This window comes from Elephantulus edwardii, unplaced genomic scaffold (genome assembly GCF_000299155.1).
Source record: "Elephantulus edwardii isolate Elephantulus edwardi_28Jun2011 unplaced genomic scaffold, EleEdw1.0 scaffold00279, whole genome shotgun sequence".
Classification (NCBI taxonomy): domain Eukaryota; kingdom Metazoa; phylum Chordata; class Mammalia; order Macroscelidea; family Macroscelididae; genus Elephantulus; species Elephantulus edwardii.
Window position 1 is genome coordinate 1,521,501 of NW_006400029.1, and position 16,997 is coordinate 1,538,497.

General features: G+C 39.0%; 1 protein-coding gene across 1 annotated transcript in view; it reads right to left on the minus strand.

Moving 5' to 3' along the window:
- ADAM32 (ADAM metallopeptidase domain 32) overlaps window positions 1-13,955 on the minus strand; it is a 195,673-nt gene extending 181,718 nt beyond the window's left edge. The window contains exons 1-2 of the mRNA XM_006900307.1: window positions 13,898-13,955; window positions 1,965-2,044 (exon numbers count right to left, since the gene is read on the minus strand). Coding sequence (XP_006900369.1) covers window positions 1,965-2,044; window positions 13,898-13,955 — 138 coding nt within the window. The remainder of the gene's footprint in view (window positions 1-1,964; window positions 2,045-13,897) is intronic.
- Window positions 13,956-16,997: the final 3,042 nt, after the last annotated feature.

The following is a 16,997-nucleotide window of genomic DNA, read 5'->3' on the forward strand; positions in this document are numbered from 1 at the left end:
CAACCCAAGTGCCCATCAACAAATGAATGGATAGAGAAGCTCTGGTATATTCACACAATGGAATACTATGCTGCATTGAAAAACAAAGAACTCATGAAATATTAAACAAAATGGGTGACCCTAGAGGACATTATACTGAGTGAAATATCTCAGTCACAAAAGGACAAATATTGCATAGTGCCACTTGCAAAATGGGACTGACATCAGGTTTGGAGGCAACATAGAAAAAAGGAGATAAATAATGAAACAGATGAGGGAAAGAACTCTTTAAAAGGAATATAGGATTAGGTATTATTTTCATGAAAAGATTACAGAAAAAGAAATGCATAGTAAAGTGGACTGTGGACTTGGGGGGATTGTATAACAATGAAAGATTTTTTTTTCTTTTCAAAGAGAAAAACGAACTGTGGGGGTAGTGGTGGGCAGGGAGGAAAATGTGCAACAATGAATGAATGGGGAAAACAATAAATGGAAGGTATATGTTGTAAAAAATATACATGTAGCATTAAAAAAATCGTTAATAATAATGAAAAAAGATCTTATTGGGGGAAAAAAGAAAACAAATAGCTCTGCCTTGGAGGAGGTTAAATCGAGTTTTTCCTTGGAGTCTAAGATTTTGAATCTCTGTTTCACATACTTTGGGCATGTGGCCAGGAGAGACGGGTCCTTGGAGAAGGACATCATGTGCAGTAGGATGGAGGGACAGAGCAGGAGAGGAAGACACTGGATGAGATGGATTGATACAGTGACTGTGGGAGTGGGGGGTTGGTGTGTCAGAATCAGTGAGGGCAGAAGCTCAGGACAGGGCAGGCTTCAGAGCTGTTGTACATAGGGTCACTAGGGGTCGCAGGCGACTCAATGGCACATAACAATAACAACAACAGTAGCAGAGACAGAATGGTAGCTGCGAGAAATGTACTGAACAGGCATAAGAGAATTTTTTAGGACTCTAAAACTGGGTTGTGGGGTTTTTATTCCTGCAATTCATTTATGTGTTATTTATGTACTGAAGAATTACTGAACAGTACATTTACAATGGGTGAATTCAATAGTGTGTAAGTTTTACCCCAATAAGACTACTAAATACTAGATTATTAACTTATTGAGCACTTAATAAGCAAAGCTTGCTTTCTGGAATTTTTACATTCTAAGATACTTTTAATATAGTTATGCACATAAGAAGCCCACAGAAATATATGTGGAATAAATAAGTAGAGAAAAGAAAGTAAATTATCCCCACCTAAATTAATAAGATAAAGGATTTTCTCTTCCCTGAGACATACTGGATGCATTGGGGAAAATTGAGGGAGGATAGAGATAATTGAGATATTTAATAACTGTTGAGAAAAATCATTCTCTTTATCTGAATTACTTATAATCCATATTACACCCTTGATTCATGTAAATTACTTTCTGTATTTGGATTTAAAAAATAATTTTATCAGGAGGAAATAAGACATACTAGAAAAACATTCTGAATATGTATTTTATGTTTAAATCACAACTATAAATTCCTTACCAGTATATAATTTAATGGAATTGCTATATGACTATAATGATTTTACTGTATTTATTATTTATAATAAAAGTTTTCATATATGATAACGTCTCCATTATTGATATGGTTAGGTTTAAAAGCCAAGTTATTGTCCAAAAAAATTGAAAGGATGACAACATCAGTTCACAAAGTGGACAATGATTATGTACAGATGTCAAATTACATTATCACATAACTGCCAAGCCACTGAGAATCATGGTCCAGCAATGTTGACACCACATTACATCATCAAAGACAGCATTCTTATCACAATGAACTTCCATTTCCCTTATGCCAAGTATATACTGCTAATATGCTAGAGAGTTTGATAACAGATTATTTTACTACTGCCATAAACATAAAATGCCAGATAGTCAGGAAGTTAAAAGTAGGTAAAATAATAAAATTTTTTAAAAAATTATCTTACCTTTTCTAGTTCTGAATTACCACTTGTATTTGCTTGAATTTTCTCTGGAAATATAATTTGCAGAAATGAATCTTGAAAACCTGAAGAAGGAATAAAAAACAGTAATATTTTCTTAAACCCGAATGAAAACTTTGAGTTGACTATCACTCATAGAGATCCTACAAACAACGGATTGAAACCTTCCCATTCTGGGCTACCCTCACAATTTCTACCATGCGAAAGCCAATTGTTGCAGTCGGTGTGCAAAGTCAACTCACTGAGGGTCTTCTTCTCTTTCTCTGACTTTCTACTTCTCCAACACGCCTTTTTCCAAAGACTGGCCCCTCCTGATAATCCTGAAGTATGTGAGATGATGTTTCACTGTCATTGCCTTAAGGAGTACCCTGACTACACTTCCTCCAACATACTTGTTTGTTCTTTTGGCAGTCTATGGTATATTCAATATAACTTGTATACAACACAGTCCAAAGGCACTGCTTTTTCTTTGGTCACCTTTATTCACTGTCCAACATTCAGATGCATAGAAGCAATTAAAAATAATGTATCTTAGGTCAGGACATCATAGTCTTTACTTGATCTTTAGCACTCTAAAGAAGACCTTGAAAGCAGATTTTCCCAATACAATACATCTTCTGATTTTTTGGCTGCTGCTACTGTGAATGTTGACTGTGAATCCAAAATAAAATTAATCTGTACAACCTCAATCTTCTCTCCATCTATCATGACACTGCTTTTTGGTTCAACAGTTAGGATATTTGTTTTCTTGATGTTGAGCTATAATCCATATTGAAGGCTTTATTCTGTTATTCTGTAGCAAATGTTTCAAGTCTTCTTCACTTTCTGCAAGCAAGGTTGTGTCAGCTGCTTAACATACAGCACATGCTGTACTGTGATGTCTTGAGATATAATATGATGCTGGGAGATACACTACAGGTACATCAAATACCAGCAAGATCATTCATGATGGGCAGGTTTCAGTGGAGTTTCTAGACTAATACTAAAAAGCAAGACTGACCACCCACTTCTGAAATAATAATCCTTTGGAAACCCAGTGAATAACAGAGGAGTATTATTGGACATAGTGCTGCAAGAGGACTCCCTCAGGTTGAAGTGTACTCAAAAAAAGTGGGAAGTATCTACAAATACCCATTAATAATTGGGGCATAGAGTGTACAAAATTTCAATCTATGTGGTGGCTGTGATGCTGAACACTGTGACACTGATGTGTCAAATGTGATAATGGTTATCCATGGCGGACAGTGTTTGGGGGAGCTACCCAATTAAAACAAGCTTGGAAGCAGGAGTGGCATCCACTTCTGAAATAACTTGCCTCTGGAAGCCATATGAACTTGGAGAAATGACGAAAATTATACCAGTGTTCAGGTCTTTCGTTCATAGGGTCACTATGAGTCCTCTACAACTTGATGGCACTTAACAATAACAACAACATCATAAATCTGTGAAATTTTAACGATCCAAAAATTAAAGAGAATACATAAAGATTGACATCCTAGGCATTAGTGAGTCTAGATGACTGGTACTGGTCCCTACACTCATTGTGAAAAAGGGCATTTCAAGGTCTAGCCTTAAATACAAAGCTGTGAGGAACAGGATACTATCCACACACAAAAAAGACCTGTTAATACAGCTATTATTTACATATATGCTCTGACCACTAAAGTCAAAGATGAAGAAATTGAGCGTTTCTAAGAACTTTTTTAGTCTGAAATTGATCAAACATGCAACATGATGCATTAATAATTTGGTGACTGGAATGCAAAAGTTGGAAACAAAGAAGACTGGTAGTTGGAAAATATGACCTTTGTGACAGAAATGAAGCTGGAGATCACATGGCAGAATTTTGCACAGCTCATTGCAAGTAACTTTTAACAAATACAAAGGAATTATATTCATAGACTTCACCTAGTGAACTACAAAGGAATCAGATTGATTGTATCCATGTAAAGAAACTTTGGAGAAGCTCAGTATCAGCAGTCAAAGCAAGATCAATGACTTGTACTTGTTTACAAGTTAAAACTGAAGGTGAAGGAAATAAAAACAAGTTCACAAGAATCAAAAGAGGACCTTGAGTGTATCCCAAGTGACTTTTAAAACTCTTTCAAGAATATCTCCATAGGCTTTCAATAAGTTTTGCTTATGTAAGTGTAGAGAGCTCTGACAGCAGCATCTACAGGGAGCTGTGCTACTACCCCAAAGTAGCCTTTCTGTGGTGGTTCAAAAGCATCAGTAGCTCTGAGGTAAAATATAGGCACTCTTCCCTTCCCTTTGATTTACAACTTTGGAAACCCAATGGAGGGATTAGCTATGAGTCTGTTCCAACTGGACAACAATGAGATTGAGAGAGTTATATAAGTATGGTAGATTTATAGCTGTGTATTCATTTTAAAATTTCAGTATGTTTACTAAGGGATTGATTTTGTTTTCCCTCCTCTCCCCTAAAAAAAATGTGTGGGTGGGTGAAGGAAGAATATGGCAGTTGCCCCACCAACCCCAAGCTTGATCACTTCTTGAGAAACTTAATGACATCTAAGCTGGTCATATCGAAGACCAGACCAGACAATCGATCCTGATAAAGAGTCTGAGCTTGGAAAAAACGGTGCTAAAACCTAACTCAATTAGCATGTCAAATTCTGAAAAATACCATCTTAGTCCTCCCCAGGACCCTTATAAAAAGGAAACTCCCAAACTGCATGCCATGTGGCTGGGTCACTTGGCCTCCCTCTCAAACTGCTCATGAAAGGCCTGTTCGTTTCTTGGGACCAATTTCTTTCTTTGTTTCTCTTCCTCACTCTCTCACACTCTTTTTTATATCTAACAGTGGGCGTGTACATAAAGAAAGAAACTGTGTTTAGAAAAAGCTCCTTCTCTGTAGATACCATCTGTAAGGCTGACATAAAGTTTTACTAGAATAAGGTAGATCCTAATCCCCTTTAAGTGGAAAAGCAGAGAATAGATGGAGGAGGAAGAATTACAGAGGCAGATGTAGCTACAACCCAAGGAGCATTAAAAAAAAAAACGGTAGAAGTAACCAGAAACTAAAAGAGAGGCATGATTTAGTTGCTCTCTCAGAAAAAGAAATTAATTATTCCCTTGTTGTTGTTGTTGTTGTCAAGTGCCATCCAGTCGCAGGCAACTCATAGTGACCCTATGAAGGAAAGTCCTCAACACTTGTGTGCCTTTCATCCTCTCTCCAGGTTCATAGGATTTCCGGAGGCAAGCTATTATGGAAGTGGATGACACTCCTACTTCCAAACTTGTTTTAATCGGGAATTATTCCCTTAGGAGAAATAAATATTGCTAAAAAATCAATTTGGATTTCTGACAGACAATATGTGAACTATAAGACAAAAACACTTTTGATCTTTTAAGATACTTAATGTGATTGACCACACTGAGACCACCAGGGATCATTTCAAACGTTAGGAGAGGTGGCTCACACAAAGAAGAGATCCTCACCAGGCTGAGACTTGAGAGAGTAGACAATAGACTTCGGACTTCCAGAAAGGGAGTGGCAATCAGGTGGTGAGGTGTGGAGGAGGGAGCTGCTTGCAGCTCACTTGATGACAAACAACTTCATTTGAGAAATCTGGTCTCTTGGCTGGACCATAGACCACCTAGGTCAACAATACACTTTAGGATAGGCAGGTCACACCCAGGCGAGATTCCCACAGGGCTGTACTGCAGATCAGAGAGAACTGGAAGGATTTTAGGAAACAAAAACTTTCCCGCTACACAGGCCCTGAAAGGATTTCTAGCAGAAAGAGTTGCCCACCCACATAAACAGAAAGCTTTAAGCCTACAACTAATCAATAGCTTCATAAAGTTAAAGAGCTATCACCAATCTATGTATACAAAACAGAAACAACCTAACACATACCAAGAAAAACTTTACATAATATCAAGAAAGTAGCAAGCAGCCTCAAACATTGTGAAAAACCAAAACAAGACTTCTCCTAAAGAAGCAAAACATATTGCACCCCTGATGGATACCCCAGAGACAAGGAGGCAGAAGAAATATGTCTATGTGAAGTTCTATGACCAGTACTGAAGAAGTTACAAATGGTGAAGAATGAATTGAAGCCATATATAAAGTGAATAAAGAGAGGAGCCAGAAGAACTTTATCAATGAGGAACATGAACAACTACTGAAGGCCCTGCAAAAGATGGAAGAAAGAACTGAAACTACAGATTAAAAAGTAGATAAAAATTGAAAAATCATCACAAGACAGGGTACCGTCTACACAGTCCTGGAAATAACAGAAATGCATGAAAGTGCAATCCTGAATATCAAGATTGAAATGGCACAAGTTTCGAACATGATGGAGGGACAAAAAAAGCAGAAGAGATAGAATAAGTGAGCTAGAAAACAAGAACCTCAATGGAAGTGATAGGGTGGTATTAATAAGTTCAGAAGTCTCTATATAGGTATCAGTTATAAAACTAAAGTTGCTTTTCTTCAGCCTGCAAAACTCATTGCTTAGCCTCCGAATTCTGTTTCCTGTCTTTAGTCATGTAGAGTAGTTTAATCAGTCTGTTTACCAGAAGAGGAAATGCATCTATCCTAGATGCTGGTGAAGCTGGTTCTCCAGTCACATGTAAACTGTGTCTTAATCCGCCTGTTTACCAGGAAGAGAACTGGGGCCTTCCTGAATTATTGATACACAGATGGGAACTGTCCTTTTCAGATGTAGAAATTACCTTTTTTTACTAACAAAAGTGCATTGTTAAATGAGCTGGAGTTTCACCGTAGTATATAAGGCCATGATCACTCCCAGACGGGGAGGCAGTCTTAGAGGTGACTCACTGTCTCCCAGATCTGTGTAATAAAGTGCATTTACGGATATTGCAGTTGTTTGTCTTATTGGCGACTGACTACGGAAGAACCCCTTGCGTTCAGTAACAGGAGCATATTTAGGGGAGGGGTACAGAGAGGAAATGGAAGGGAAATAGTGGGTAATAAAGTCATATGGGATAACATCAAAAGGAAGCACATACATATGATCAGAATTCCAGAAGGGGGAGTAGGGAAAGCACTGAGGGACTGTGGAAGAGGTTACTTCCCAGGTATGAAGAACAAATAAATCCACAATCAGGAAGCTCAGTGAACTGCAAACAGATTTGACTCCAAAAGAAAACATAAAGACATAGTCAAATTCTCCAAAATAAAAGATAAGGATAGAATATCAAAAGCGGGGGGGGGGGTGCTGGGAGAAACAGTCATCTATGAAGGAGAACCAACTGGATTAAGTGCTCTTATCTCAGCAGAAACCAGGCAAACAAGAAGACAATAGATGGCATATACAGAAGGCTGAAAGGAAAAAAATCACCAACCATGGATCCTGTACTCAGCAAAGCTGAAGGAGAAATGAGGCCATCTGCAGAATTTGTGAAAACAAGATCAACTCTACAAGAAATTTTAAAGAAAGTCCTTCACACAGAGACACCAAAGGAAGGTAGATGGATAACAATAACCAGAAACAAAACAAAAAGAAACTCAGCAAAATGGTATTAATAAAGCCTGGCCTGTCAATAATCACACTTAATGTGAATGGCTTAAATTCACCAATTAAGAGACAAAGAGTAAGTGAGAGCCATGACTCAAACAGATATACGCAAACCTATGTTTGTTGCGTGTTATTCACAATAGCAAAGAGATGGAAGCAAGCCAAGTACCCATCAATAAACAAATGGATAGAAAAAACAATGGTACATTCACACAATATATAATGCAGCACTGAAAAACAATGAACTCATAAAACTTCATACAATATGGGGGAGCCTGGAGACACTGTGCTGAGTGAAGTATCTCAGTCACAAAAGGACAAAAACTGCATAACAGCTCTGTTAGAAAATAGGACAGACATGGAGGTATTGGGGAGATAATGGGCAAAGAGTGGATAGATAATGAACATTACACTAAAACAGATGAGGGGAAGAACTGTCCAAAAGGAATGTATGATTCTTTATATGCATTACCACAATCTCTGGAATAAAGTGTGCATTGTGGGTTGGGGTGGGAGAGGGAGAAGAATGGGGGTAAGAAGATGTTCAACAATGGAAAAAAAAATATTATTTCAATGTTCAATTATTTCAGAAGGTAGCATATGGGCAAGAACTAATGGTCTCTAAAGCAGCTTATGATGCACTGAGGGCATTAGCACAAGGTAAGGTTTGAGGAATTGATAAGAGAATTACATACAAAACATCAGTAACCTGATGCAATGTTGAAAGTACTCGCTTGTATTTGCCAAGAAATTTGGAAAATAGCTACTGATTCAACCTACTAAAATAAATCAAGAGTGCATTCCAAAGAAATGTGATCTAGAACGATGATGAAATTATCAAACAGTATCATAACAGCACATGCATGTAAAATACACTGACGATAATTCAATAGTGATCTCAGATGCAAAAAGATATGCCAGAAATTGAAGGCACATTCAGAAGAGTAGTGATATCACCTGATATTAAAATGTAATGATAACACCTGGATCTTGGATAAAAGCAATTTATAGTGACACTATATGCAACAAAACATTACCCTCAGGCTTCTGAAACTTCGCAAGTGTCACCAGGCTTGAGTTCATTGTTGAAGCCACTGTATCAATCCATTTAGCTGAAGATTTTCTCTTTTTTTTTTCAATCTTCTACTTTGTCAGCTCTCTGCACATTCCATTATTTTGCTTTGTCTTCTCAAGCTACCCTTTCATTTTCAGCATCCTTCCCTTTGTTTTGGCTTCTCAATGCTCTAGTGCAATGTTCAGTCACTTCTGATATCCATTTTGTTTTTTTCTTTCTCCTCTGTCTTTACCTTTTGCTATCTTCATGGATGATATCCTTGATGTCATTCCATAACTTTGATCATTGGTGTTCAATGCTTCAAACCTATTCTTAAGATGATTTTTAAATTCAGGTAGTATAGACTCAAGATCATATTTTGGGTTTTGTGGACTTGTTTTAATTTTCCTCAGACTCGATTTGTACTTACACATGAATAATTAATGGTCTATTCCTCAGTCAGTAACTGGCAAGGTTTTGATTGCTGATATTGAACTTCTCCAAAGATTCCTTCCACAGATGCAATCAATCTGATACCTATGGAGTTCATCAGGTGAGGTCCATGTGTAAAGTCACCATTTGTGTTTTTGTAAATATGTATTTGTGAAGAATAAATCACTGAACATTCAAAATTTGATCATTCTATTTCTGACGTCATTTCTGTTTACAAGTCCATTATTTTCTAACTACTATTCCTTCCTTCCTTGTTTCCAACTTTTGCATTCCAGTCAGAAAGCATCATTAACACATCTTGATTTCTCATTTGATCAAATTTGGACTGCAAAATTTGGTAAAAATCTTCAATTTCTTTCCCTTTGTCTTTAGCTGTTGATGTGTATATTTGAATAGTCAATAGGTCTTCCTTGTTTGCACAAGAATAATATGTCACTCACAACATTGTACTTCAGGAGAGAACTTGAAATTGTCTTTTCCATTGCATCAACACCATTTTTCTTGTTTTTCATTCCCAGCTTAATATACCATGTGATTTTATCCTCTCTCAAGCTGTATGCTGAGCAAATTATTAGAGAAACTGGATTCCATGAAGAAGAATGTGGGATCAGGATCAAAGAAAACTCATCAATAATCTACGTTATTTAGATGACACAACCGTATTTGCTGAAAGTGAGGACTTGAAGCACTTGTCGTAGAAGATAGAAAAGAATTACAATGTCAATATGGATTGTATCTCAACATCAAGGAAATAAATATTCCCAACACCGGACCAATACACAACATCATAACAGTTGGAGAAAAGATTGAAACTGTTCGCATCTTCATTTTACATCCACAATCAACACTCTTGGTGTCAGGAATCAGGAGATCAGTAAAAATAGGGAAATTCTGTAGTCAGAAACTTCTTCAAATTATTAAGAAGCAATGATGTCAGTTTGAGGAATAAGATGCATCTGATTCAGGCCATGGTCTTTTCAATAACTGCTATGCATCTCAGAGCTGGACAATGATTTAGAATGACAGATGTCTTTGAACTGCAATGTTGGAGAAGAGTACTAAATTATCCTGATAAATAAGAAAGATGTATAATGCCAAAGATTTCCTATAACTTGGATCAATGGTCACTGTAAAAAGAAGCAATCGAAAAAGCACCATTACCATAATAAAGAAGTATCAAGCTGCAACAAAAAAAAAGAAAAGAAAAAAAAAGAAGCAATCAAGAAATGAAATGCTGAACTGCATTGGGAAAATCTGCAAAAGAGTTAATTCGATGTTAAACAAAGTGCTTTGTTAAGCAAAATGTCACTTCTAGGACAAAGGTACTCCTAACAGTGATCGTTGATACAAGCAAAAGGGAATATTTGGCATATTGCATCTTTCCCATTTATCAGGAAGTTATTTATTGACATTGTTATATGATTTTTTTTTCTTATGTTGACAGATACAATCCAGCTGAAAGCTTTGGTTTTTAACTGTCAGTAAATACTTCAAGTACTCTTCTTTTTCAGCAAACATGATTAAGTCATCTATAAATCTAAGGCTGTTCATGAATCTTCTCCCAATTCTGATACCACATTCCTCTTCTGGTCCAGATTCCCAGATTGTTTGTTCAATATACAAGATTTAATAGCTATAAGGATGCAACCTTAGCACATACCTTCCCTGATTTTAAACCATGCAGTATACCACTTGGTTTGGGTTTTTTTTCAAATTGTCTTTTGGTCTATGCACATATTTCACATGAGTCTAAATGCTAACTCATAGTGACCTTGGTGTACAACATATCAAAACCTTGCTGGATCCTGTACCATTGTCACAATTGAGGATAATTAATTGCTGACTATGCAAAGGCTTTGACTGTGTGGATTACAACAAGCTGTGGCTGACTCTGAGAAGAATGGGAATCCCAGATCATTTGATAGTGCTAATGCGAAACCAATAGTTGGACCAAGAGGCAGTCATCAGAACAGAGCAGGGAGACACTGGATGGCTCAAAATCAAGAAAAGGGTCCATTAAGGATATATTTTGTCTCCATACCTTTTCAATCTGTATGCAGAACAGATCATCTGAGACGCTGGGATGTATGAGGAGGAAAGTGGCATCAGGATTGGTGGAAGAATCGTCAACAACCTGCGTTATGCAGATGACACAATCTTGCTCACTGAAACTGAGGAGGACCTGAAGCGCTTGCTGCAGAAGATCAAGGACTGCAGTCTTCAATATGGATTGAAGCTCAATATCAAGAAAAAAAAGATTGGCAGCCAATTGGCAGCATCAGTATGGATGTGAAGAGTCTGAGATAGTTAACAGTTTTTATTTGCTTGGCTCCACTGTCAGCACTCTTGGTAACAGCAGTCAGGAAATCAGAAGATGAATTACATTGGGAAAGTCAGCTGTGAGGGACCTCTCAAGAGTACTAAAGAGCAACGACGTCAGGCTGGAGACTAAGGTGCATCTGATCCAGGCTATAGTCTTTGCAATTACACGGTATGCATCAGAGAGTTGGACAGTGATAGAAAAGGAATTGATGCCTTTGAGTTGTGGTGCTGGAGAAGAGTGATGAATATAACATGGACTGCTAGGAGAACAAACAGGTTTGTCCTAGAGAGGGTGAAGCCAGAATGTTCCCTGGAGTCAAGGATTCTGAAGCTACGTCTGACATACTTTTGGCATTTTGCAAGGAGGGACTGGTCTTTGGAGAGGGACATCATGTTTGGGAGAGTGGAGGGACGGCGCAGGAGAGGAAGACCCTCGATGAGATGGATCGATTCTCTGAGTGGAGTGGTGGGAATGAATGTGTTTGAGACAGTGAGGTTGGCACAGGATAGAACGGCATTTAGGGCTCTTGTACATAAGGTCGCTATGAGTCGCAAACGACTCCATGGCACTTAACAACAACAACAATTGTCAAATTTTCCTTCATAAAGTCATCCATAATAATAATAATATAATAATAATGTTATCCATAATAATATCCAGCAGGTTTTTTGGAAACGAAGATGGCAAGACTTTGCCTCACATTCTTGGGACATGTTAAGAGAGATGACTCTGTAGAAGGTTAACATGCTTGGAAAAGTATAAGATGAATGAAAAAGAGGAATATTCTCAACAAGATGAACTGAAACCATGACTATACTGATGGATTCAAATATTATAACAGCAAATGGAATGATGGCCCAGCATCAGAGAGTGTAGACGGCTAGGAGTTGGAGTACAAAATAAAAAACTACAATGTTCAATAAGGTTTACATCTCAACATCAAGAAAATAAAACTACTCAGTTTTGGACCAACATCATGATAGATGAAGACTGAAGTTGGCAATGATTTCTTTTTACTGGGATCCACAAAGAACACCCATGGTAACAAGTAAAAAAATCAAAAGAAAGCACGCAAGAGCTATAATGTCAGTTTAAAGTAAAGTGTGCCTAATTCCAGCCATGGTCTTTTATGATTCTGCAAATTGGACAATGAATAAGGATGACAGATGAAGAATCAATGCTTTTGAATTGTGGTGCTGGAGAAGAGTACTGAATATCCCAAGAACTGCTTTAAAAAATAAACAAATGTGCCTTGGAAGAAGCTCAAGCAGGGTACTGCCTGGAGGCAAAGCTGGTGAAATTTCATCTCACATACTTTAAGCATGGTGTCAGAAGGGGCCAGTCCTTGGAAAAAGACATGATGCTGGGAATAATACAGGATCACTGAAGGACAGGAAGATCCTCAACAAGATGGACTGACAGACTTTAACAATAGGCACAAACACGAGGATAGCACGAGTAGGCAAGGACATGGTCGCTATGAGTCTCAAGAGACATGGGGGAGAGATTGCCAACTTTATCCCAGGGAGCTATTTTTTAATTCCAATCACTAGCAACTTTCAGGCTTTAGCAATGCAATTCTATACGGAGTTCAACGCGGATCAAAAGGGAGGGAAATAAAGATAAATGAAAATTTTCACTTTTATCTAAATCGCTTCTTCTGTATTAAAAAAAATGACTCAACTCACAGTTCTACTATTGTTCTTCCTATGTTCTTTTGCAGACTAAAGGCAGATTTTTTCCTTTCTTTTTTTTGTATTATAGGTCAATTTATAACAAACAAGAACTGTAATCAGCGTTTAAGATGTTTCTGCTAAGAATTTGAGTCCAAGTTTTTTGGTTTTTGTTGTTGGGGTTTTTTGTAAAGAAAGTTTTGAGAGGTCGGTAACAGGTCTACCATATAATGAATGTGCTCCGGATTCAGATGATAAGAAATGTGTCCTGTGCTTTATTAAAATAATCATAAGTGTTATTATTAATACTATCTCTTCTCAACCTCAGTTGTGGCGGTGTTGTTATGTGCCATCGAGTCGCTTGCGACTCATAGCGACCCTATGTACAGAGCTCTAAACGCCGTTCTATCCTGTGCCAACCTCGCTGTCTCAAAAGCACTTACTCCCACCACTCCAGTCACAGAATCGATCCATCTCATCGAGGGTCTTCCTCTCTTGCGCCGCCCCTCTACTCTGCCAAACATGATGTCCCTCTCCAAAGACCAGTTCCTCCTTGCAACCTGCCCAAAGTATGTCAAACGAAGCTTCAACCTCAAGAGAGCATTCATATAAGACCCACTTCCAAGGTGACAGGACAAGCATAGGTCAAAGTAGGCCTCAACACTGGGGTCTGGGTAGAGAAAGTCATACTGAAAATCAGAACCAGCTGAAGGAAGGAAAATAGAACATTTTTGCAGCATCACCAGAATAGCAGGGATTAGCATAGTATGTGGGTAGTTCCGCAGCCATCCAAAAGACATGCAGTTTGAATCCAGCAGCAGTTCTTGGAGGAGAAAGAGGGTCAGCTAGGAAAGGGGGTCACTTTCGACTCCACGGGAATGAATGGGTGGGTTTTAAAGGTTTACCGGGTGTTGCCGCAAGTAAGCCACCAGGCCCGGCAAGCAGAATCATTAAGCAGAACATGGCGTGGCTTCTCGGCTCTGAGTGCAGACTGAGCGGGTGGCCGTTGGAGGCCCGGGTGGGGCGCCGCCGCCCGTCAGCCGGAAGACGCGCAGCTGCCGCCGCGGCCTCGCGAGTTCCCGGCGTGCAAGCCGGCTCCCTGCCCTGCGGGCTCCTGGCGTGCATTCAGGCTCTGCGCCCAGCTGGGACTTGGCATACTGTAGTCTCCGCACCCCGCGGCCTTAAAAACACAGCTCCCTCCGCGCGAGAGAGCCTTACCGAAGAGCATTCCTGCTCTTCAAAAACTCTCCATCCACTCTAGTTCCTTCTGTCCCGATTGTTTCCCACAAACTTTTGGTTCTCTCTTGGTGGATTTAAAGGCCCACTGCTTCAGCTTGCTTGGTTCCACTCTTGGCACCAGCAATCAGGAAATCAAAAGATGAATTGCATTGAGAAAATTAGGTCTCGGACTCCCTAGAGTACTGAAGAGCAACGATGTCAGTCTGGAGACTAAGGTGTTCCAGATCCAGGCCGTGGTCTTCGCAATTACCTGCTATGCATGTGAGAGCAGTACAGTAACTAAGAACATTAGAAGATCCATGCCTTTGAGTTGTGGTGCTGGAGAAGAATGTTGAATATGGACTTCCAAGAGAACAAACAGGGCTGTATTGCAGAGGGTGAAACCAGGCTGCTTCCTGGATGTAAGGATTTTGAAGTACTTGGAGAACAACATCATGCTTGAAGGGTGCAGGAGAGAAAGACCCAAGATGAGATGGATTGATTCAGTGACTGAAAAAATAGGATTAGCTCTATAGGAGATGATGAGATTGGGAAAAGATAGCTTACAGCACTACTGTACAGTTAGGGTTCCTATGAGTCACAAGTGACTAAGGCACACGACTCCATGCCATGTAACAACACACCTCTTATGCTAGGTTTCGTATGGAATATTTCCTGATATTATCTTGAAAAAATAAAAGGGATTCAGATCCATTTCACCCTATGTGTGAAAATAGAACTGTGTGAGGTTTTCTTGGCTGTGAAAGCAGACTTAATGGCTTTTCTTAGAAGATTGAAAGAACTTTTTTTTTTTTTTTTACCAGCTATGGCCAAGTGGTAAGGAATCTCATTAGGTTCTCCAAGAGAGAAAGCTGAGCAATCAACTCCCTTGCTATATATAGCTTCTGAAAACCTGCTGGAAGGTCATCTGTGAGTCATCTTGACAAGATAGTAAACAAGAAACAGAGAAAATAATTTGCTCCATCCAGGGAGCTTCTGACACTTCCAGAGTATTTTAGAAGGAAAATGCATACTACTCTCTGAATTATAAACTGCATAGACACAATAAAAATATACTTTTAAAATATCTTACTTCCAAATGTGTTATATCGTTGCTGTTGTTGTTATGTGCCATCGAGTCACCTGCCAACTCATAGCGAGCCTATGTACAATAGCTCTGAACTCTGCTCTATCCTGGGCTAGTCTCACTGTCTCCAACACACTTACCTCCATTACTTCAGTTATTCTGTCAATCCATCTCATCCAGGGTCTTCCTCTACTGTGCTGTCCCTCCATCCTTTCACACACAACATCCTTTTCCAGGGAATGGTCCCTCCTGGCCACATTCCCAGAATAGGTGAAACTGCTTCAAAATCCTTGCCTCCAAGGAGAAACTTGGTTTCATCCTCTCCAATACAGACCTGTTTGTTCTCTTGGCAGTCCCTAGTATATGTTCAATATTCTTCTCCAGCACAACTCAAAGCATTAATTCTTTTTCAGTTTTGGTCAATGTCCAGCTCTCTGACGCATAGCATGGAATTGCAAAGACCATGGCCTCAATAAGTCATGCCTTAGTCTCCAGAATGGCATTTTTGCTCTTCAGCACTTTTGAGAGGTCACTGACAGCAGGGTTCAGAGCACTTAGTCCTTTGATTTCCTGACTGCTGGTGCCAAGAGTGCTGATTGTGGAGCCAAGCAAAGCAAGCTGAAATCTCACCTCAATCTCTTCTCCACTTATCATGGTGCTGCCTTTTGGCCCAGTGGTGAGAATCTTTGTTTTCTTGATATTGAGCTTCAATCCATATTGAAGACTGCAGTCCTTGATCTTGGGCAACAAACACTTCAGGACCTCCTCAGTTTCAGTGCATAAGATCATGTCATCTGAATAGCATAGGTTGTTGATGAATCTTCCTCCAATCCTGATGCTACATTCCTCCTCATAAAGTTAGAATGGCATTTATCAGACACTCCTCACAACCTCTCTAGTGGGTTTGGGGTTTTTGTTTGTTTGAATTGGTTTTTGTTCAGTCACTCATATACATTTCATTTTATAACTGTATAATGTCATTATTTGCAATCGCCTATAAGAAAATTTACTGTACTCTCTCCTACCCCTCTCTCTACCCATCTATTTGCTAATCTCTACTCTTTCTCCCAAAGTCCAAACAAGACAGGATCAGTCCTTGGAGAGGGATGTCATGCTAGGGAGGTTGGAGGGGCAGCACAAGAGAGGAAGACCTCTGATGAGATGGATTGACTCAGTAACTGGGGCAATAGGGGTAGATGTGTCAGAGACAGTAATACTGGCACAGGATAGATCAGGGTTTAGGGCTGATGGTACATAGGGTCGCTATGAGCCACAGGCCACTCGATAGCACATAACAACAACAACAACAACTCTATCTCCTATCTGGCCCATCCATGCCTGTCAACCATTCTATCCCTTCCTGTAAGACTTCTGCAATTGTTTCTATCTGTAGAGAAAACGTCCCTCTTTTTATTATTATTATTATTATTAATTTAAAAAAATATGGAATGCTTCACGAATTTGCGTGTCATCCTTGTGCAGGGGCCATGCTAATCTTCTCTGTATCATTCCAGTTTTAGTATATGTGCTGCTGAAGGGAACACGAAGCCTTCCCTTTTTCATTAACAAATTCTTGAATCTAATAAGTCATTGAGACACAAAACAGAATTTCAAGTATTTTATTCCTTGTAAATGTTCTATTTGCATATGCATATATACACAAACCAATTTTTTAAAAAAACTAATGAAATTCCATTAAT